The 22,992-nt window shown below is 46.0% G+C and overlaps 1 protein-coding gene across 7 annotated transcripts in view; it reads left to right on the forward strand.

Annotated features, from left to right (window-relative positions):
- Positions 1 to 22,992, forward strand: part of PMS1 (PMS1 homolog 1, mismatch repair system component) — a 903,709-nt gene that overhangs the window by 83,306 nt on the left and 797,411 nt on the right. For all 7 annotated transcript variants that reach the window (XR_014979980.1, XM_085648798.1, XM_085648797.1 and 4 more), the window contains 2 exons: positions 10,296 to 10,436; positions 12,893 to 13,075. Coding sequence is in view for 6 of the 7 variants with exons in the window: in XM_085648798.1 (XP_085504924.1) it covers positions 10,296 to 10,436; positions 12,893 to 13,075 (324 nt within the window). In the remaining variant the exon portion in view is untranslated. The remainder of the gene's footprint in view (positions 1 to 10,295; positions 10,437 to 12,892; positions 13,076 to 22,992) is intronic.

The raw sequence follows: 22,992 nt of genomic DNA on the forward strand, positions 1-22,992 counted from the left end.
TTAAATATGCCTAGGATAGAAGAAAGACGTCTTTGGGTGGTCAGCTGGAATGTCTGGGGTCTATCTGGATAAGGCCAAAAGAGGAGCTGTCCTATGCCAGGCCAAACGTTATGGCGCAGATATTCTACTATTGCAATACGCACCTTCTCTGGAACAAACTTCCATGCCTCACGTGGTTTGGTTTTGTACAGGCCTTTTATTCCGGGTACACTAGAGGTTCACGAGGGGTAGCTGTATTGATTCACCGCAGAATTTCCTTCATATGTGAGAAAACCTGGACTGATCCCCAGGGTAGATTTGTCATTGCAATGGACAGGTATATGTCCTGGGATCTGTATATGCCCCTCCACCCCTCACATGCAACCTAATGGAACGTTTGATGAAGCTGTGGGCTGAAATTCCCCCTGGGTTGACCCTAGTCGGGGGTGATTGGACTGACACAATATTTCCTTCGATCGATAGGTGGCGCAGCTCAGGGAATACAGTCGAACCCCACGAGTCAAAATTAGGGTCCATGGTGCAGGGATTGGATTGGGTGGACACTTGGAGGCGACTTCATCCCATTGAACAGGGTTACACCTACTTCTCTAGCGTCCATGGGTCCTTTTCTCGCATAGATAACGTCTTCTTATCAGCTGCACATGTACATAAACTTGCAGCAGCCAAAATACTGCCTCGTGGCATATTGGATCACTCCCCACTGCAAATAGACTTGCGACTGGACCCAAAACGCCCCCCTTTCCGTAGGCGTTTATCACCGTGGCTGTTACAAGATGATAAATATGCACAATGCTCTTTCAGAATATTTCATGCCCAATACTGGGATGGTTGGATCGCCTGGCATTGTGTGGGAGGCGATGAAACCTACACTCCAGTGGGGGTAATGTGGACATAGCTCAAGCTGCGTCGGGAAAAATTGATACAACTGGAGGCCCACCTACTGGTCGCTGAACGCGCGGGTAGAGAGGCAAATGGGCAAGATTCACTTGGACAGCTACGCCATAATCAACAGGTTTACTCCAGTTAGAAAAGGCTCGGGTGGCCTGGATGGCTACCCGTAGTACAAAAATCAGTGGGACATCAAATCGAGCACTCTACTACACCGTGTGTGTCAGAGAGCTCTCTGCCCCCTCTCCATCCCGAGCCTGCGTGATCCCGATGGGAGATTTCTTACTGACCCCCCACAAATAGCAGCAATCTTTGCGGACTATTATGCGGAGCTATATGCCCCTGGGAGACCTTTCCGCCACGGCTGGTTCAGAAGTTTATTGATGACTTGCCTCCACGCACCCTCACAGACCGTGTACGAGATGACATAGATGTCCCAATCACTACCGAGGAGATTCAGGCAGCATTATCTGAGATGCGACCGGCAGGGCGCCTGGCCCAAATGGCTTCCCATGCGAATTCCATAAGAAGTATCAATCTATGCTCACTGCTCCCTATCATGCCACACTCCACGCTGCTCTGGATGACGTTCTCTTTCAGTGGGCTGTTACAAGATGATAAATATAGGTCACATATGCACAATGCTCTTTCAGAATATTTCATGCCCAATACTGGGTTGGTTGGATCGCCTGCCGTTGTGTGGGAGGCGATGAAACCTACACTCCAGGGGGGGTAATGTGGACATAGCTCAAGCTGCGTCGGGAAAAATTGATAGAACTGGAGGCCCACCTACTGGTCGCTAAATGCGCGGGTAGAGAGGCAAATGGGCAAGATTCACTTAGACAGCTACGCCATAATCAACAGGTTTACGCCAGTGAGCTGTTAGAAAAGGCTCGGGTGGCCTGGATGGCTACCCGTAGTACAAAAATCAGTGGGACATCAAATCGAGCACTCTACTACACCGTGTGTGTCAGAGAGCTCTCTGCCCCCTCTCCATCCCGAGCCTGCGTGATCCCGATGGGAGAGTTCTTACTGACCCCTTACAAATAGCAGCAATCTTTGCGGACTATTATGCGGAGCTATAGGCCCCCCGGGAGACCATTCCGCCACGGCTAGTTCAGAAGTTTATTGATGACTTGCCTCCACGCGCCCTCACAGACCGTGTACGAGATGACATAGATGTCCCAATCACTACCGAGGAGATTCAGGCAGCGTTATCTGAGATGCGACCGGGCAGGGCGCCTGGCCCAAATGGCTTCTCATGCGAATTCCATAAGAAGTATCAATCTATGCTCTCTGCTCCCTATCATGCCGCACTCCACGCTGCTCTGGATGACCATTCTCTTTCAGTGGACTGGCACCATGCGGAGATAGTGGTATTCCTCAAGCCAGGCCGGCCTACTGAACTCCACTCTTCGTATTGCCCGATATCACTCCTGAATGTGGAGGCTAAGCTACTCGCCAAGATCATAGCTAATCGCATAGTCCCGCACATTTCTGATCTGGTCCACTCGGACCAGGCCGGTTTCATGCCGGGCCACTCCACGCGACATAACATCCGACGCGCATGCAATGCTATTGCCTCAGCGGACCGCCTGGGCAAGCCAGCTGCACCATTTCTTGCCGACATGGACAGGGCCTTTGAATCCCTGAGCTGGACATATCTCTTTGCGCTTCTCAGTCGCCTTAATTTCAGTCTTCGTCTTCTGAAATATATCCAACTTCTCTATACGGATATCACTGCCTCCATCCATGTGGCGGACGCCGTTTTGTAGACCTTTTCCATCGGGACTGGCACCCGTCAGGGCTGCCCCCTCTCTCTGTATCTTTTCGCGCTCGCTATGGAGCCACTAGCGGCTTGGGTGCGGATAGATGCACAGATTTGTGGGTTTGAGTGGCCTAGTGCGACGTCTGATTGTATAGCTTTATATGCGGACAATGTGCTATTCTTCCTTACGCGACCTGACCGATCGGGGCCCAGGCTCCTCAGGATCACGCAGATCTTTGACAACACCTCTGGGCTATATATGAACCCCCGTAAATCCTACTTGTGGCCCATATGCAACGCAGGCCCTTGGTGAGAGGAGGGGGTGTTTGTGCAGGTGGGCTTTAAGTATCTAGGGGTCTTTCTGGCTACTTCGCAACCCCTGTCATGGAACAGGAATCTAGCCCCACTGTGGGTGCAAATTAAGGAGCAGACTCGCACCTGGTCGCATCTGCCACTCTCTCTATTCGGTAGGTCTGCCGTTTTCAAGATGGTCTCCCTGCCCAGCCTATTGTATCAACTTCAAAACCACCCATATTTGATACCACCTAATTGGTTCAGACAACTTAATTACACTCTCTGGAATTTTCTTTGGGGGCTGCTCGGTTCATGTAGCATTGCGAACATGCTTTCAGTCAACCTACTGTGGTGGATTGGCTACACCGGATGTCAAGGTTTCGCACCTACTGATATTAAACGATTGGTGGTCCGGAGATAGGTCAGACCCTGCATATGCGGTGGAGCGATGGCGGATGGGTACCACACCCCTCCACACAATCCTCTATGCGGGTTCGACCAGGAGGCCTTTGCCATCGGCGACCGCCACAGTCTTTCATCTATAGAAACGCACACTCCGGCAACTGGGATGGTGGGGCAGGATAACAAAAGAAGCTCCACTCTGGCATAATGGCCTCTAGCCGCAACTCACTGGGCTTCCTAGCTTCTCGGGATGGGAGGCTGTAGGAATCTCCACTGTCGGGGACATCCTTCATGGCCAGACCCTGAAGTCCTTTCAGGAACTACAGCAAGAATATGCTATGCCCTGATCGCAGTTTTACAGATATCTTCAACTTCGCCATGCCTTTTCTCCATATCTCACACTCCAGGAGACCATACCTGATTTTAGTCCTCTCGGGGCAAAAGTATTTATGGGAGAACTGGGGGAACACAAGATCTCCAAAATCTGTTGCACACTACCACGAATAGCCACCCAACGCTATCTAAAACACGGGAGGCTTGGCAGGCAGACTTAGGCCCACTGGATGACGAAGACTGGACCGAGGCGCTGGCGTCTCCACAGCGTGCTGCCATTGCGACCCGATTGCGATATATACATTAAATACCTCCACCGGGTTTATTACACTAGATATCAGCTTTGGCGGGCGGGGCTTCTTGCCTCGCCACTCTGCTTGCGCTGCCAGGCGGCCGCGGGTACCCTCAACCATACCGTGTGGCTGTGCACATCGCTCTTGGGGTTCTGGCGTTGGATCATTGCATGTATGTCGTCGGTTTTGGGCTGGGAAATCCCTTACCCACTCAGATGAACTATTCTGCACATAACGGATGACATCGGGGGCAATATATATAAATGCCATCTATTGCTACTGGGCCTTACACTCGCGAAGCGGGACATTGCAAGGGCCTGGAAGGACACCTCCCCACCCTGCCTTGGGGCTTGGAAGAAGGGTCTAGATTTCTGCTTTGGGCTCGAGATGCCTATATTTACCGCCTGGGGATATCTATTCGGCACAGCCATCTCACTCTCACCGCAGCACAGTCATGCTACCATCCATACCTTACATACACGCATGAGTCTGTGTGTCATTTTTAAGGGGAGCTTCACATGAGAGGAGCTGGTACACACCGCATTCCTCCGGTACCTTAAAAATAGTCTGTTCAGCACTATTAATCCACAGCTCTTGATGGCAACATCCCAGGGCGTGGACAGTAGTTTGGTACGCCTCTCCTGGTAACAGAACACGTTTTGGAACTTGGAATCAGCATAAACAGGCGTAGGCGTCAGCACACACACTAGATTGGGGTGCCGGCTGGTCAAAGAAGTCAGGATACCAGTTTCACAAGCAGTCAGGTCACCCAGTTCAGAGGTACACACCTGTTTACCTTGCAGGGGGGTATTGCCGTTCCAACACTTAAATAGTTGTGGTACTTTGCAAATCTCTCAACTCAGACAAGTTGCCAGTGACACGGGGAAGGCTGCTGTACACCTCCCAAGTGCTTGCTATCATTATTTCACCACACTTCAACAAGGAGATACACTCCAATTTTTCTTAAGATGAATTCTCAAAAACACAGTTTAAAGCACATTCCACTATAAATATAACACCAAAGCAAAAGACGGTTGTGGTGCTAGTTCGTTTTTCCAGGGAATTCCATATTTCCTTAACAATCCAGTTTTATTTGAGGTTCTGGCCCTTTTTATGTTAAACATAATAAAGAGCAAGCTTTTTTTTAAAATCAAAATAGAAGCAACATACAGCCAATGTGTTTCGTCCCAGCAAGTAATGACTTCATCATGGCTAAGTCCAAAATTTCAATTTTATATATTCAGCATCTACTTGGTCCCATTAATTTAAAATGTCTGGACATGGATCCTCACAATTATTTGATCCTGTGCACCTTGCATATGGATATCCAAGCTGTCAAATGAAGTTTCTTTATTGTTTCTTTTTTTATTTATATGTTCTTGCCACCAAGCAAAAAGGTGGTCAGCATTAATTTTCTACACTCTGTGTTGTGTGGAACACTGGAAACAAAATGTCCTAATAGCACGCCAAGCACGAAAAAAATAGGAACCAGTAGTGTTTGAAATAGCAAAGTGGCTCTCCGACAATTGAAATGCACTTTCCGTTACAAAGTTTTTGTTCATGTATTTATGTCATGCAAATCGTGACTGCTTACGTTCATACATCAAACTACATGCTTAGGTAGGAACACCATCTACATAGCGAAATCACTGAAGACAACTGGTAACAGATAGAGATCTTTGCCTCAAAGTCCTGGCTATGCATGCACCAAAAATATAATACCCATAAAATCTTATATAGGTAGTACCTTAGCCAGGCAGAGTTCCATTTACCATATGTCTCTGTGAATGGGCTCTCATGGCAGCTGACTCTTATCACCTCATTGCTTCACTTTGAGCTCTTCCATCTCAGCTGCTTCTGGCTGCTCTCACGGGCTGGCCTACAAGGGTAAACCTCTGAAGGGCTCTCAGTTGATGCCTGGTGTTATACTGTTTGGTAGCAATGCAGCAGATAACATCCAGCATCAAGAAAATGTGCTGCAAGTACAAACATTGTTGTTATGTTAATATCGTACATGTTGATTCCAATTTCTTATAGTGCAGAGTTATTTTTAAGTGTGCCAAGCCTACATTCCAGGTGGTGTTTTCAGAATGACTGTGGGCAGAATGTGATTGAAATTCATTACAGCGCTACAGCTGCCAAATACTTAATCAATTAACCTTTCTTTGTACAAGGATTTTGGATCTCTGTGCATTCAGAAACTCTCCAATAACTCTTACTCCCTTCATGTCTACCACTTGAGGTGCTAGTGAATCCAAGGCAAAGATAGTATTCAACTTCCTCTTCCTGCTGACTTATGGCAGGAAATATACTGCTTTCCTAATAGTAATATCCCCTAAATGATAGTGTTTCAATACTGTGAGGTACAAGCACACTTGATAAATAAAGCAAATCATACTTTACCCTCTCTGTCTAGCACAACTGCTTAAGGTTTTTTTCTGAATAAACAATAATGAACCCATCAAATTCATTATCGGGCAGAAGGTTTGCGGGTGTGCATATTACATACAATACCACGGATATGCTATGCAGAAAACAGCTCTTGCCTACATGTCTTTCTCCCACTACCTCTCTTTCCAGTGTAAGGTTACCCCACACTTTATTTTAATTGGAAATGTGATCCCTCAGAAATTATTTTTAATATGTCTATGCCCCTGTGTAGGAAGCTGGCTCGGTTTATACTATACCAAAGTAAGGTATAGTGTGCACAGAGTCCAGTGGAACCCCAAAGCTAGGCAGAGGGAAAAGTAGACAATACCTTACTCTTGGTTTGTGGTAGTGTGGGTAAGCAGTAAGGCTTTATTGGAGGGTAATGTCAAGCATTTATTGTACACACTCAGGCAAGAAATTATGTCACACACTCAAAGACTGAACTCAGACCAATTTGTTTGTATAAAATATTATTTAGTTATTTTATTTCTAGATCCAAGCCAGGCCTAGTGCAGGTAAGTGAAAAAGTATTAGAAGATTTTTCACAGAAAAGCAGTCCTATGGGAAAAAAACAGTGTTATCGGTTTATCGAGGATGCACTCTCAAAGTACTCTCATCGGCACTAGGGCCCTTTGTTATCCAATGGGTAATGGGGGGCCTCTGGTTGGTGGCTGCTCACGAACAGGTCACAAGGTTGTGGGAGCAAAGCTTATGGACTTAAGCTTAGGGCAAAGGGGGATCCTAGTTGCACAAAAGGTGTACCCATACCGACACAGACACAACCAGGTGCAGGGTGCTGTTTTGGCGTCTGGTGCCCTGTTGTTTTCAATGGGGATTGCCCGTTTAGGTTTTTAGCTGCAGGCTCGGTCCAGGAGGAACTAACAGCTGAGCAGGTAAGTTGGAGGGCTTAGGGACATAGGTGCACCTCAGGTTCTCTTCTCCAGGAGGCAGGGTGGCTGGATGCAGGAGTGTCTTTTGATGTCTGATTTCACCTTACCAGGACACTCTTGGCTTGGGACGCCGGGGGTGTCTGTGCAGAGACTGCAGGCGACGTCAGGGAGTCCTGGAGAGGTCAACCCACAGTGGACTCGTACTCTATAGCGCTGGGGGACCTCGTTGGTACCAGTGCGCTACCCGTATTCGGGCCGTAGGCATCGGGTGTGGTGGTGGTTCCAGACGCTTGGTTTCTTTGTCCTCAGCAGGCTCAGAGTATTTATTTGGTGTTTCTTTTGAACAGAGCTGCTGTTCACGGGAGATCCATTCCTTGTTAAAGGTAGTCAGTCCTCCCAGTGGTTCTGGAGGTCGCTGGCTGCGAGACAAGACCAGCTTTGGCGCAGGATCTCTGGTAAGTGCTGACGGGCCGTTTGGGCTGAAGCCAAGTCAGTCTCCTCTGCTGGGCATCTTCTTTTGTCCATCTTCTTCATAGATTGGGGGAATCTCTCTTTTTGGTTGAGGGCTGCCCCCTAAGATCTGCATTTGGGGGCATTTTAGGTGTCTCGAGGTCAGTAGCCAATGGGCTACTGATATTAGAGTGACTACACCCTTGGCGTGCTCACCCCACGTGGGGGATTGGGCACAATCCCTAATCCTGATTGGAGAAGGCCTGCCATCTGCAAGATGGCGGGCACTGAAGAGTGGGCGTCACCTCGCCTCTCCCACCTGAGGGGTGGGGTTGGCAGGGGTGGGCACACCTTCTGAGCTGTTCTAATTTTCCAGGCCTGTCTTCCCGTCAAAAAGGAGCAGAGACAGGAAGGGGGCCTGCTCCTCATATCAGGAGAGGCTGTGGGACACGTTACAAAGGCGGCAAGGCCTTTGAAGCTCTCCTGCCATAGATGGCTCTTCCTGACCTGGGGGAGGTGTGGACACCTCTGCCCAGAAAAGGCTTAGTGTTCTCGGCTCAGGGAGCGAAGGCTTCCACCCCAGGGGTCTAGAAACATGTCTTGTGGTGGCAGGCTGGGGTTTACCAGTCAGGGAACCCATCAGAAGCTGGTTGTTTTTCAGGGGGCATCTATAAGATGCACTCTGAGTGTATTGTATAATACATCCTACACTGGCATCAGTGTGGGTTTATTATGCTGAGAAGTTTGCTACCAAACTTCCCAGAATTCAGTAATACCATTATGGTGCTGTGGAGTTCTTAATGACAAACTCCCAGATCATATACTCTTTATGGCTTTACTGCAATTACAATGTCTAAGAATGGACTTAGACACTGTAGGGGTACAGTGCTCATGCAACTGTACCCTCACGAGTGGTATAGTGCACCCAGCTAGAGGGATGTCTCATCTATACCATAAGCAGTGGGTTGCAGGCAGTGCACACAGGAATATGTGCCATGTGCCATTCTTCACTTTTCTCGGCACCAAAACACGCTGCCTACATAGAGAGGGACAGGGGAAGGGAGAGGGGAAGGGGGAGGGAGAGGGGGGGAGAGAGAGAGAAAACCAGAATGAACACAGGACCTCTAAGGGTGGTACAATATGTGCTGCAGCCCTTCGAGGTCTTCCTTGGTATCCATGGTACCTTTTACAAGGGACTTACATGTGGCCAGAGAGGTGCCAATTGGGGGTAAAAAGGTACCGTTTTGGGAAAGAACACAGGCCCTGGAAATCTGATTGGCAGGGACCCAGGGCACATCAAGCCAAAGTGCATCAGAAATCTGGCAAACGTGCTGGGGATACTGCAACAGAAACCCAGCTTCCTACACCCTGCCTACTGTGTCTGGGAATGTGTTCTTGCAGACACCTATTTCCTTAGTGCATCTCTGCTCCTGTATTTGCTCATTTATGTCCATGCTTACTTTGTACAAAAAATAATCATAAGTGCAATGGCCCTAGTCGGGAGGTCATTTTTGCCTGCGGCCTGCCAATTACAGTAAAAAATTCAATTACTAACCATCACATTCCTACTGGTGTGGCAATTCTCACTATTCCAAGCCCTCAAAGCTCTAAGAATTGTTTTGGCAGAAGGTGTTAATCATTTTTAATGTATGTTGAATTATTAAACAACTGTTGGGCTTGTCTCTAAATTAGATGAACAGCATTAGCATGTGGCAGACTGTCATAAATATGGGATTTAACAATTAAATACTGGTGCCAAGCACTGGAAACCACAGTCTCAAATTAAGAACTGATTAATGTACATATATACGTATACTCTAGAGGGCCTAAGATTTCATGCCAAATGACATGTAGAACTATTAAAACTCTAATTGCGTCATCTCTCTGACCATGAGGTCCAACTTACTCAGTATACCTGCTGCTGGAGCTCCTTGAGGCTTTTTCTTCCAGCCACTTTGAGCTATGCTCACTTTGCAATCTGTTCCTTCTTGTAGGAGCATTGACTGATCTGCTGTCACTTGTTTTTGTGAAATGTTCTTATGAAAGCTCTGGACACAGAATATAGAACACAAAGCTATTTTTTTCAAAATTGGTTTCATGTGCAGGGGTGGCGTTAAAAATTTACAATATGTGAGGCAAAAAGAAAGCATATTATTTTCCCGAAATGGGGTGGTTTGGCTTTTGAGTGTGCATGCAGATGTCAACTGATTATGCTTCTAAACTCTTCCAGTTATAAAAGGGGCCTTCAGTAGTGACTTGTCTTTTTGCACCAGCACACACTTCCACAAATGCTGACGCTTTCCAGTTGTTGATAAAATGTTAATTATGTCTTATTTGTTATTGTTTTGTTAGCAGTAAAAAGGCTAGATCATTAATAAAATGAGCCATAGGTAAGTAAGTGGTTCATGTTTGATCATAGTACCTAATCACTGTAGGGTCCTCTCCCAGACTCCGGTAAGCCGTTTAATTGCTATTCAACATATGGTTTGTTATAATTTTAAAATGTTGCAAACTGCACACTAACCATCATTATTGACCCTCCTTAAGGGCTTCAAAATGCATCAACTGCCATCATCAACTGTTCGCCTCCTGTCAAGTTCTCAGGTGGTTACATCAGTCGTCAGTGTGGTGAAGGAGTTAGTGGAAAATTCTATAGATGCCAGAGCCACCAGCATCGATATTAAATTGGTATGTCTTCTGTCTACTTTACACAGGCTCCCACTTCACTGGGAATTGTCTGTCTATGTCCATTGTTTGAGTCACTCCCTTACACCCAAACTATAAAGTAATGAATTACCACTTTTTTTTATTGTACCAAATCAAGTGAATGGTATGGGAAATTATCAAAAGAAGTACAAATCATCCATTGTAATTTACTGTAGGAATGATGCATTCCCCTTAAAATCTATAGACCACACAAATCTATTGATATTATTGCTACCCGTAAAAATAACAATACATTTAACTGATATAAAGTTCTGCATTTGCTTGAAATCATTGAAAATAAAAAAGTGGTGATTCATGGGTGAACATTTACATACTTCGCTTCTACTTGAGCCTCAATTTCAGAAAAGATTTGTGTGGTCTTTAGATTTTGTAGGGGAATGCATCTAATGTTTTTATATTGGACACCAATGCAGAATGCTATTACCAAGAGGCATTATGGCACTGAAGTCTGAATGGCGACTGTAAAATTAGATTAGGTCTGCTTAGGAGCCAGAAAGGCCTGTTGCAGACCTAGAATGACCACTTTCCCCAAGCTTATTACACACAGTTTACAGTCCTGGGCTTTTGTGTGATGACCTCTGTGTTGTAGTCTTGTTTTTCTTCCATTAAACTAATTATACAATTACACCTGAAATCAGTAATTTGTAGGTGAAATGTTCTTACAGCCTTGGGTGAAAATGTAGACAGCTCACTGGCTTTTTGTCTGTGACTGAAATTCCAATATGAAACATATTAACCCGTAATGCCTGAAAAACCACCCAACAGTGGTCTCACACTAGTTTAACAAAAAAGTACAACATTGCAATAATGTTTTGTTTTCCTGTTAATAGGGCCACCAGTGATTCAGTAGTTTGGGATTGCAAGGAGATGCATGTCCTGAAAATCGGGAAAGAGCTGTTAAAGCAATAGTTAGTGTACTGGACACAGTGGGCATTCTTATAGAGGCACATTACATGGTTGTAAATGTTAGCTTGGGTGGCCTAAGCCATAGCTTGGATCAGTAGGGACTGGGGACTGAGATTTAAAGTTAGCAGGAAGGGAGATGTAGATTCCTGTAAGCCACAGACCTCTTGGAACTTTGGGGCAGGTGTCCAAGAAACAAAAAATTGAAAAACAATATATATATTTATTGTTTTTTAGTCAGAACATATAACAAAAACAATCCCCCCCCCATTACAAAAGGCATGTGGACAAGCGTGCTTCCATCAACATACATTGCTTCTCATTCTCCTAGGACTGGACCACTGTTCACTGCAGTACCCCACCGGTCTCTCCGTTGGTCCTAGTGCCCGTGGGGTTATGTCTAAGATCAGAGTCGGATCCCCACCCCACCTTGTCTCCTCTCTTCCCTGAAACTCTACCCCATTTCCTCCCTCATTTCCATCCATGGACCCCAGATCTTCTCGAATTAACAGGGGTATCCCCTTGCTCGGTAAATCAACTGCTCCGCTCCCATACACTAGTCCATATCTTCCCCCTCCTCACGCCTATTTGGCAACGTTCTCCCTGTCCAATGTTTAAGGAGATCCCTGCAGGCTAGCATCAAGGCCAAGTTGCTGAAATGGAACAAACAATTTTTTCACTTCCCCAGGTGGCCATGGATATCCTGCAGTGCAGCCGTAATTTTGTGTATACCAACCTTGTCCTCCAGAGACACTGTTAACCTTGCTTACCATCTAGAGCTTCTGCCATACTAAAAACCGACTTGTAACATTTTACATACTGTTTGAAAGGGGGTAGCACAGAGGTTTTACATGGGAGAGACTGATAGGCCCTTTTCTTCTTCAGATGTACAAGTAAAAAGGCAGGTGTTATCAGTAGCCAATTGCCCCATAGCCTTCTACAAGGGGGCAGTTGCCATCCTTCATGAGTGGGGTTACACTTGAGATCCCCATCTCCCAAACCAGTTGAGCTTAGGCTCTTCTCTAAAATGTGGTTAAAAAACCATGGCTCATCTCAAGTAGTCTTGAAGTTGGCTTAGTGCACTGGAGGAAAGCAAATTACTGTTAACCAGTTAAATGGTACTCAGCTTACTGACCTCAAAAGGATGGAAGACTGTATTGGGTTTTCCAGGGTTCACATTTAGCTCACTGGGTAATCCTACCAACTGTACATCTGGTTCTACTGAGCGCAACAAAATTATTGATTTTGATAAGCTGTACATTCCAAAAATAAATCATTACCAGAGTCTGACATAGTCTGATGCATGGCTCTATACTAGCTGCAACCCTTGTTCTAGTATGTGTTTTGAAATCTAAATATTGAGTAATAACTGTAACTAACATTATTTATCTACCTTGGCTTCTACATTTTGCCTTTTTTACTAAACAAGACATTTCCTTCACTCCATACTTATTTTTTGCTACTATATGATGCTGTGAAGTAGGTCATTGACTACACCTATTTTACTTTTACAGGAAAATTACGGATTTGATAAGATAGAGATACGTGACAATGGTGATGGGATCAAGGCTGTGGATACGCCAGTCATGGCAGTTCGGCACTACACTTCTAAAATCAACAGCCATGAGGATCTGGAAAACCTGGAAACTTATGGGTTTCGAGGGGAAGCCTTGGGGTCAATATGCTCACTGGCAGAGGTAAGAGATTGATTCCAAGCTCAGAGGTTCTTGAAACGATGACTACTTTTATTTCAGCAGACACTTTTTGCAACCACACTAAGACAACTTCAGAGTTCTTTTGTAAGTTAACATTTCCAGTTAAAGTAACGAAGTATTTGTAAACTAGTTTGCATGTATAGTTGTCTAGCAGATAAAGTTGTTATGAGATAATTCATCTTTAATTTATCTAGAAATGAGAGACCTGCTTTTTGTGACATCTTGTTTTTTTTTCAAATGCCAATGTGCTTCTAAAGTTACCAAACAATTGGTAAGTATTTGCTATAAGTACAACATAAAAAGTGGCGCTCTTGAGATAGGATGTTTTCCAGCCCACAACAAATGTCTTAACATCCAAATGAGGAAATAAATTAATTGTGTCAGCCATAAAGGTGTTCTGATTGTTTCATCTTAATCGGGGCAATGCCGCTACTGAAATGCTACACTTATAATAAAGGAAAATAACTCCGTAGTGAGGTATTTGATTAACAACTAATTGTATATAACTGTCTTTTCACATATCTCTGTTTCATATGGCAGAGTATCAAATAACTAGACAAAGGAGGAATATGACTCAAACTCATAATCAAGTTAATGTTGCTGTTCAGTACTTTATAATGAACAGCTGTTCAATAGCATGCTCTTGTTCTGCATTCACTTCATCGCATCAGTTTGAAATTACAAAAATCTTAAGCTTAGTTCATTTTTCGGCATGTGCAGACAATTTTCTATTCCTCTAACCATTTCTGGTCTTTCTTCCAGTGGGTAACTTCATTAGAACTTTTATGAAATATGGTAAAGTAAAAGTGCTGCCTGCCAGCAGTAGCTATTAACTGTGAGTCTAGGTTTGAGCCACTTTTGGGCTATGTTGTGATTGCATTCTATGCAAAAGCTTATGAGCTTCCATATTTGGGAGTTCTTATAGTGATGTAAAAATAGTCTGCTGTGTAGAGAAGGATCGAAGAGAGATGGGAGCTGGACAGATATATTGGCTCTCCGTAGTGGTATTGTAGCAGGGTAATTTTCCATGGAATAAATTATTCTTGTAACTCATCTGAGTGTGTTATCTTTATAAACTTGGCGATGGGACTGGGCCTACTGACCCTGGTACTACCTTCTCCGGATGACTCTCTACAAAAACCACATTTGTGAATTCCTGAAATCATGAGTAGAGTTTATGAAAGGCTGCCATACTTTACTCAACTTCAAGAAAACCAAACATGCTTGTCAAACGGGACGTGCGGGAGATGGACAGCTACATTTTAAAGACTCGACAAACTGTAAGTTCAGACCTGCCTCCTTTGAATTGAGTCTAGCATTCCAGAATGCACTACCCCACGAGCCGCTTTGTTCACGAGTGCCCCTGCAAGCTGCTTCCTTCAGTAGGGTCTCTGAAGCTGAGCAATGATCCTGCGTGCACTGCTGTGAGACGTCTTCCCCCACGAGCATCACTGCAGCTGCATGCCACGAGTGACTTCCCAGTGTGACCTCCGACATTACTTGCAGCCATTTTGGAAGCTAAAAAAACATGGTATATTAAAAGGTTATGTACAGTCTCTTATCACAGTTGCTAGCCAATTCACATGTTCCGACAACTTCCTATGAGCAAATTGTAAACTGTAATCACTCGTGTATGCTACATTACTAGATTACAGACAAGAGTTTACTGTCCAGTACTATCACATCGCACTAGTCCGTTTTATGTACACAGCCTTGCAGCTTTACTATCTCCTAGCATTGCAGGTATATTTCATCGCATCTATAAAATGTATTTTGGTAAGGTAAAATGTCTTTACTGTCTCTTAATATGGCTTTGCCTTTAAACCTTACTCCACCACAAGCTTTTATTCCAGCCTCTGGTGAATCGTCTTTAAAATGTGAAGAGTGGTGGGAATTTTTGTTTAATTTGATTTTGATTCTTGATGATGATGACATTTTACACCTGAGAAAAGTATTATTGCATTGCTTGGGGACAGTTACTCATTTAAAATGTATTATAACATTGGATAAAAAGTCAGACTCTGAATCCGATAGTACGGATGAATATGATATGAATATGATATGAACATGTGTGTGTTGAGCATAGATGAGAATGATCATTTAAAGATAATGGGTTGTGATGTTATCCCTAACGACAGCACATCATCCAGAGATTTAGGAAAGACACCTGTATGTGAAATGACATTTGGATGGAGGGGGAGGTGTAAAAATGTCCATTGTTGCAGATAAAGGCTCCCCATGTACTATAATTAACACGAAAATATGGAAAGCAAAATTTGTAATGAGAACTGGTGAGCATTTGGAAGGTCCTGATATAGTACCCAAAAGTTTCACTAGTGAAACCATTGACATTTTAGGATTCAGGAAGTTACTGTTTGATTTCAAGGGGAGAGAGGCCGAGTGTAAATTTCATGCATCCAAGGAAGTCACGTTTGTTTTGGGTTGGAGAGATCAGGGTGAGTTGGATCCCAATAGCTCTGAGCTTGCGTTGGTGTTATGAGACAATTTAGAGGAAAGATTAATAGAAAAGGTTACCACAGTATTTTCAGGTAAAATTGGGAAGTCGAAAGTGTTCCAATACAAGATAACCCTTAAGGAAGATGCCATGCCATGCTTTCGCAAGGCAACACAAATACCATGATCATCATGGAAGACATTTTGAGTGAATTACAAAAATGACAGTCTAATAAGATCATTGAACATATAGAGACCTCTGATTGAGTCACACCACTTGTGGTGGCACGACGTGCCAACGGTATGATCCGATTATGTGTGGACTTAAGGGATTTGAATTGGAACATTCTGGTTGACCAGTTTGCCCCATCTGAAATCAATGAATTATTGTCTATAACTAAAGGTATTGAATGGTTTACAGCTATTGGCCATACTTCTTCCTACCGCCAGGTTCCACTACACTCTTCTAGTAGGAGACTTAAAACTTTCATAACACCCTTTGGGTGTTTCCAATTTGTCAGAGTACCTTTTGGACTTGCAGCGGCAATGTTCCCAAGGTTAATGTACAAATTATTCAAGGGGGTGAAGAATGTCATCTTTTTTTCAAGCTGACAAACTAGTTAAAGCAAGAAGAATCATGATCAGAAACTTGAACAGGTTTTGAGAATCTTAAAAGGGAAAGGTCTTGCTGCTCAATATGGAAACTGCAAGTTTTCAAAAAAAGAAGTAACATACTTGGGTCATGTGGTAAGCAAAGAGGATTACACTTGAAACAGAATTGTTGAATACAATAGTGAATGCTCCTCCTCTGAAAAGTAAGGATGACATAAGGGCGTTTTTAGGTCTTGCTGAATTGTGCTCGAAATTCATGAAGCAAACTTAGAAGCATAGTTACTCCCAATGCAAGTGGGAAGGATATAGGGGCAGTTGTTCCACAAATTTACAGCAAATCAGGAAAGAAGAATGTTGTCACTTTCGCCTCATACTCTCTAACCCAGACAGAGGAGAAATATGCTGCGATAGAACGTGAAGCAAATGACACACAAATGATGGACGGAATGTGGAACAAATCAAACATTCACCCTCAGTCAAGAGATCTGGGTTAATCCATTGTTTTTTTGCTCACCATGCCACCCCAGTTTAGACTTAGCAAATCAGTTTTAACCCTGCTCCTCATGGGTACTGTCCAGCCTGAACTGCCAAGCCTGGTCCTTCCTGGACCAGAAACATGACGCACTTGCATGTGTTTGGGTACTAGAACACTTTAGGCAATTTATTTGGGGTTTGCCTGTTACATTTAGGCACGATCCTAAACCCATGATGAAAATCCTTACTGCAAAAGGATTGTACAGTGCTTCTCTCCTTTTAGCTCTCACATGTCTATAAAATGTTTGGACTATAACTTTAAAGTACAGTATGTACTGAGGGTAAAAATCAGAGTTGCAGACATTTTAAGCAGGAGGCCAATACCTTATTGAAAAAAGTGAGAGTCAGAATTAGTCAAGGATGGCCTTAGAACAGTGCTCTTGGATAAGATTTACGAAACAAAGTTAGGAATGAGCTTTCCGAAGTATAAGGCAAAGTGATGAAGAATGGTAGAGTGGTTCCTTCAAAAGATACATTTGGATATGTGTCACAATGGTCATTCCGATGGATACATCTGCCTGTGGATTCCTCACTTTTTGAATTACCCCTGCTCCAGCATTCTACAAACACTTTTTTTCTAGCTCTCCCACGTCGGCCAGGACGTCATAATGGCACGGTTCCGCTCACGACTCCGTATGACGTCATCGGAGCCATAAGAGACCTCGTCGGCGTGCTGACGTGAGTTACCTTTTTTCCACGCCGTTGACGCGTAACTGTTTTCTGGGACTCTCCAATTGGTTTCGTTACTTTGTTTCTTATTCACTCTTGGAGTAGCAGTGCGATAGCTACTTTGAAAAGTCTGGATTTAAGCCCTCTAGAGAGTGTCCATCACTGATCCCCATGATGACTGTCACTGGTAACTCTTGTCGGACCGCAACGGTGGAGGCTGTTCCAGTTGTCGGAAGATGAATCCGAAGGCTTTGAAGAAGCGTGAGGCTAAGCTTTTTATGATGGCAAAAGCAAGAAAGGAGAAGAGGGGTCGTAAGAGGTCTAAATCGAAGTCGTCAACCTTGCATACTTTGAAGTCGAAGAAGCACAAAAAGAAGAGAAGGCATGGTTCTCTACGCCATTCTTCGAAGGGTAAGGCTTCGAGATTGCCTTCTCCATCCCCACGACATTGCTCTGAAGAGGTCTTCTTGCCTTCGCCTTCTCCTTCTCCTCAAGTGACTCCGACTCACTCACCGATGCCGAGGTGTTCTCCGGCACCAAGGATATCTCCGGCTTCAAGAGATTCTTTGGAGCCCAGGGAGTCTTCTGCTCTGCCTGTGGCCTCACCTGTTCCGGATCCGACACCCCCAACGACGGAGCCTCGGCCTTCATCTCGGCCTCGAGTGGATTCAGACTTTGCTCCTTATCCACCCTTTCCTGTGCCTGGGTCGGATCCTTCCTCTTTTCCAAATGCAATGTATGGTATGTTTGCCAGGGCAGCCTACCCTATCGGTGCACCGTCTGGCCCCGTGGGGCCGCTTGCTTTCAATTTGGGCGTTCCTCATCAATATGCCCAGGCACTCTTTCTGCCTTTTATGCTGTCGGCGCCGTCCTGGCTCTTTCCGACCCTGAGGTTTTCAACGCCGGTTTCTCAATCTCCGGCGCCATCTTGTGGTCCTTCTTCCTCTCTACTTCGATCGGCACCGTTCCGCGCTTCAGAAGGTCTTCCGCCGGCGCCTGTGTCTCCCATGTCGCGCTTGGCGCTGCTGACGCTGATTCTGAAGTTGCGGTCAAGGAGGGAAGCCCAAAGACTGCTGAAGGAGGAAGAATATCAGCAGGATGAGGCTGAAGAAGGTGAGATCGACGACTCTGTTGATGAGTTCGAGGGCCTTCGAGAGGCAAGTGGTCTAAACACTTCCCCTGAGTGGGAGCTAACTTCGCCAAAAGCCTTACCATCTCCATGCTGTCATCAGGAAAGCTGCTGAACTTTTAGACCTTCAGTTACCCACAGCTAATTTCAGGCCAATTATTCTCACAGAGGTGTTACATTCTCCATCATCTGTGGTTGAGCCCCTTTTACCTTTTTAATGAGACCTTGACAGAGCCAATTCTGGAGGTGTGGCGGAAGCCCTTATCGGCTCCTGCTGTTTCAAGGAATGTAGAAAGGAGGTATAGGCCTGCTCCTAATGATCCTTCCTTTCTTTCTGCTCATTCTTTGCCAGAAAGTTTGGTAGTGCAGGCTTCCTGTTCTAAACAGGTGGCTGAGTCTTTCCCTCAAACTCCTGGAGACAGAGACCCCAAGAAATTGTAGCAGTCTGCCAAGAAGGTTTTCTCTTCTTCGAGCATGGCGTTGAAGTCTACCAATGCAACTTGCTTGTTGGTGAGGTATATACATGCCTTAATTGACTCGGCCAAAGAGTTGGCTCCTAAGGGTCCGAACAATGATCGTGGTTCCTTTTTGGAGGTTTTGGCGGATATGCAGGCTGCACCCCGTCTATTTATAATATCTGGCCTGGACACTGTGGATTCGGTGGCCAGGGTGATGGATTCCTCTATTGCTACCAGGAGGCATGCCTGGCTCAGGTCTTCGGGGTTCTCTCCAGATGTGCAGGCTACTCTTCTTGATCTCCGTTCAATGGATCCAAGCTTTTTGGTGAAAAGGCGGATTCTGTACTGCAAAGGTTCAAAGACCGTAGATCCACTGCAAAGTCCTTGGGTCTTCAGTCCCAGTCTTGGGGCTTTGGTTATAGGAGGTACCGTGGTTTTGGTAAGGACGCTTCCTTTCGGGGCCGTCAACAACCTCAGCAACAGCAGCAGCAGAACCCTCTGTACAAGTCGTACAGAGGGAAGGGCAGAGATAGTTTGCGGCGTGCATCCCGACAACTCTCCTTCTCTTCTTCCTCCCCTGTCCCCACCACTGGTACCACGGAAAAGCAGTTCTAGATCCCCCATCTTGGAGCATGCTGGTCGTGTAGGGGGTTGGGTGTCCCATTTTCTACAAGATTGGAAATCTATCAATTCAGACCTTTTAGGTTTAGAATCTTGTGGAAAATGGGTACGCCCTTCCCTTCTGAGAGTTTCCACCTCCTTACCCTCCTTGCCAGGGCTGGTTTTCAGAGGAGCATTTGCTGCTTCTGCAGCAGGAGGTTCTTGTTTTGCTTCAGAAAGGTGCGATAGAGGTGGTTCCGGAGCAGGATAGGGGTCAGGAATGCTACTCCTGGTAGTTCCTGATTCCCAAGAAGACAGCAGGTTAAGACCGATCCTAGACCTCAGGGTCTTGAAATTCTACCTCATGGTGGAGAAATTCAAGATGTTGACCCTAGCTCATGTTTTTCTGGCCCTGCAGCAAAAGGACTGGATGGTGTCGATCGACTTGCAGGATGCGTAATTTCACATTCCCATCCTGAAGTCGCATCAGAAGTTTCTCCGGTTTATGGTAGGGTCTCAACATTATTACAATGCGTCCCCAACTTGGGGGCGGACTCCTTAGTGCACAGCGTAAATGAGACTCAGTGGTCTAGTTCAATGTTCAAAGTTTCACTCGTGTAATCCATCAAGATCCAAAGGTTAAAAAATAACTTACCATTCTCGCAGCTGTTACGGGTGAAACGTATTGTCTCCAGCGAGACCCAAAGCAAAGTGGAAATGAATAACATGTTGGAAAGATTTAGGCAACGTAGCTATCCACAAGACATCCTTGACAAGGCGGTTGCCCGTTGTGAAGGGATCAACAGATCCAAGTTGTTGAAAACCAAACCCAAACCACCGAGTTCACGCATGGTAGTGGTTTCGAAATACTCTGTCATAAGTAATCAGTACAGGAAAATCATATCCAAACATTGGCCCCTATTGAGTATGGAACCTGACTTTTTAGGAATATTCAACCAACAACCTATCTTTGCTTATACCAGGCGACGGAATCTCAAGGAAATGTTGACACATCGAACGTCGGAAACTCATTCGGATACCTACAAAGGGCTTAAACCTTGCTACAATTGTAGCAATTGCCACAACTGTTTTTTTTTTTTTGTAACTTATTTTTATTGCCATTTTTATATTAGACACATTGTACATCATATAGATCTTTCGGATAGTTGTAACAGATAGTACATTCAATAGTGGTACACATCAGCTACATATATCAGTGATACGTCATCGGAAATCATAACCCACGTACAGACTTGATATGAGGTGTATACCCCGGTGTCTCAGGTTCCAGATATGGCACATAAACTAGGGTAAAACGAAGGCCTAAACTAGGGGGGGGAGGCATGAACAGTCACAACCAATGATATCGGCGAGGGTTTGTTGTGTCGTTGGGGTAAGGCACCTCTGTGTCTCATGAGTGTCTATCCTATTGGGGGTCGACCTAGAATTACGTTAGCATAACCGATGTTGGGGTATGTAAGCAGATCATGTGGGTGGAATGTCGAAAGATTGGTTGGGCGGGGTCTGTGACTGCGCGTGCTGAGCCGACGGTGTGAGTAGGTTGTCCGTTGGATCTGCACCCGGGGATAGCTGCTTGAACTGATACAATAACATGGCCCATTCCATTGATATGTGGTGTTTGCGGACCCCTCTCACCTCCTCCTCCCGCAACGTCTCCTCCTCTGCCGCCGCCCACTTGTGTGTAGCTCCCACCCAAGCCGCCAGCGGTGGACCTGTGGGGGAGCGCCAGTGCATAGCGATGCTGCGTTTGGCCAAAAGCACCGCCAGGGAAAGGAAGCGAGTCCGCACCTTGTGTTGTTTACCCGCGCGGAAGATGCCTAGGGCGGTGGCCTCCCATGTGGTCATGCAGGTTAGCCCCGTGAGGGTACCTAGTGCGGTGTGAATGTGGTGCCAGAAAGTTTTGATGGTGGAGCAATTCCAAAACATATGTTGGAAATCTGCATTCCGCTCTTGGCATCTGGGACAGAGGAACTGAGGGTCAGGGTAGAACCGTTGGAGGCGTGCGGGTGTTAAATAGGCCCTATGCAGGATGTAGTATTGAATGTTCTTAAAGCGTGCGTTCCTAGAGACCTTCTTAGGGTACTCCAAGGCTCTCCCCCACTCCCCCTCGTGGAACGCACGCCCAATTTCGGCCTCCCAAGTGGCTCGCAGGGTCTCCAGTGGTTGGTAAGACAGTTCCCGGATGGCTTTATAAAGCCAGGTAGTGAGATGGCGCCCCACGCCCATGCGCAAGATCGCGTGAAGAACCGGATGTGTGCATGGCTCCCCTTTGATGAGGTCCTGATGCGGTCGGTAGCTCGCTAGGAGTTGGCGATGGAGCAAGAATTGTCCCGGGGGAAGATCTTACTCTTCTACTAGGCTATGGAATGGTCTTAGTTGCCCCTCCTCGAATAGGGACTCCACCTCTGTTAATCCGCACGATGTCCACGTGCGGAGCTCGCTATTGGTGTAGTAGTGTTCCTGTTTGGGCCACCCCACCAGGGTGAGCAGAGGGGAGTACAGTGGAGCCCCCGGGGACATACGGTGTATCCTCATCATGCACTTACGCGCCACCGATACTTGTAAAGGGTATGTGCGCTTTGGTTTAGTGCCAGGGAGGAGTAGGCGACGGATCTCCGGGGCCAATATCTGTCCTGCGACAGTGTGAGTTTCCACAGTGTATCTGTCTGCCGTCCAGTGAGACAGCCATTGCAGTTGTGCCGCCAAGAAGTAGGCCTCAAATGAGGGGGCTCCCAAGCCACCCTGTGTGGTGGGTAGCTGCAGTTTTTTCAGGGCTATCCTGTGCCTAGTGGATCCCCAAATGAGTGCGCTAAGGAGGGAGTCTAGGTCCCGGAAGAAGGCTCTGGGCGGGATCACTGGCAGATTGGTAAAAAAATACAGCAATCTTGGGACTATGATCATCTTGGCTAGCGCCACTCTCCCTATTGGAGCCAGTGGAAGTCTCTTCCAAAATCCGATCGCAGCCCTAATACTAGCCAGTGCCCTATTATGGTTACCCTCAAACATATCTGTGGGGGAGTGGTAGAGACGGATCCCAAGGTATCGAGGGGCCTCCGCACTCCAGGGCACCCACTGAGCACCCAGTCGAACCTCCCGCGGGGGAATTCACCCGTAGTCCCGAGACCGTCGCAAACTCCGTCAATGTTTCCCAGAGGGGGGTCAGGTCGTCGGTAATGTCCCGCACATAGATCAGCAAGTCATCAGCGTATAAGGAAACACTATGCACTGTGTCCGCCACCGGGATGCCCCAGCTCCCCCCCTCCTGTCGAAGGCGTATGGCGAGCGGCTCCACCGCCAGAGCAAAAAGTATGCCACAACTGTATACAAGGGAACATCGCACACCACCCTATGAAAGGGCAGTCCATTAAATTGCGAGTGAATGCGACATGTAATTCGGCCAATGTCATTCACATGTTGAAGTG

This window comes from Triturus cristatus, chromosome 3_2 (assembly GCF_964204655.1).
Source record: "Triturus cristatus chromosome 3_2, aTriCri1.1, whole genome shotgun sequence".
In the NCBI taxonomy this organism is placed as follows: domain Eukaryota; kingdom Metazoa; phylum Chordata; class Amphibia; order Caudata; family Salamandridae; genus Triturus; species Triturus cristatus.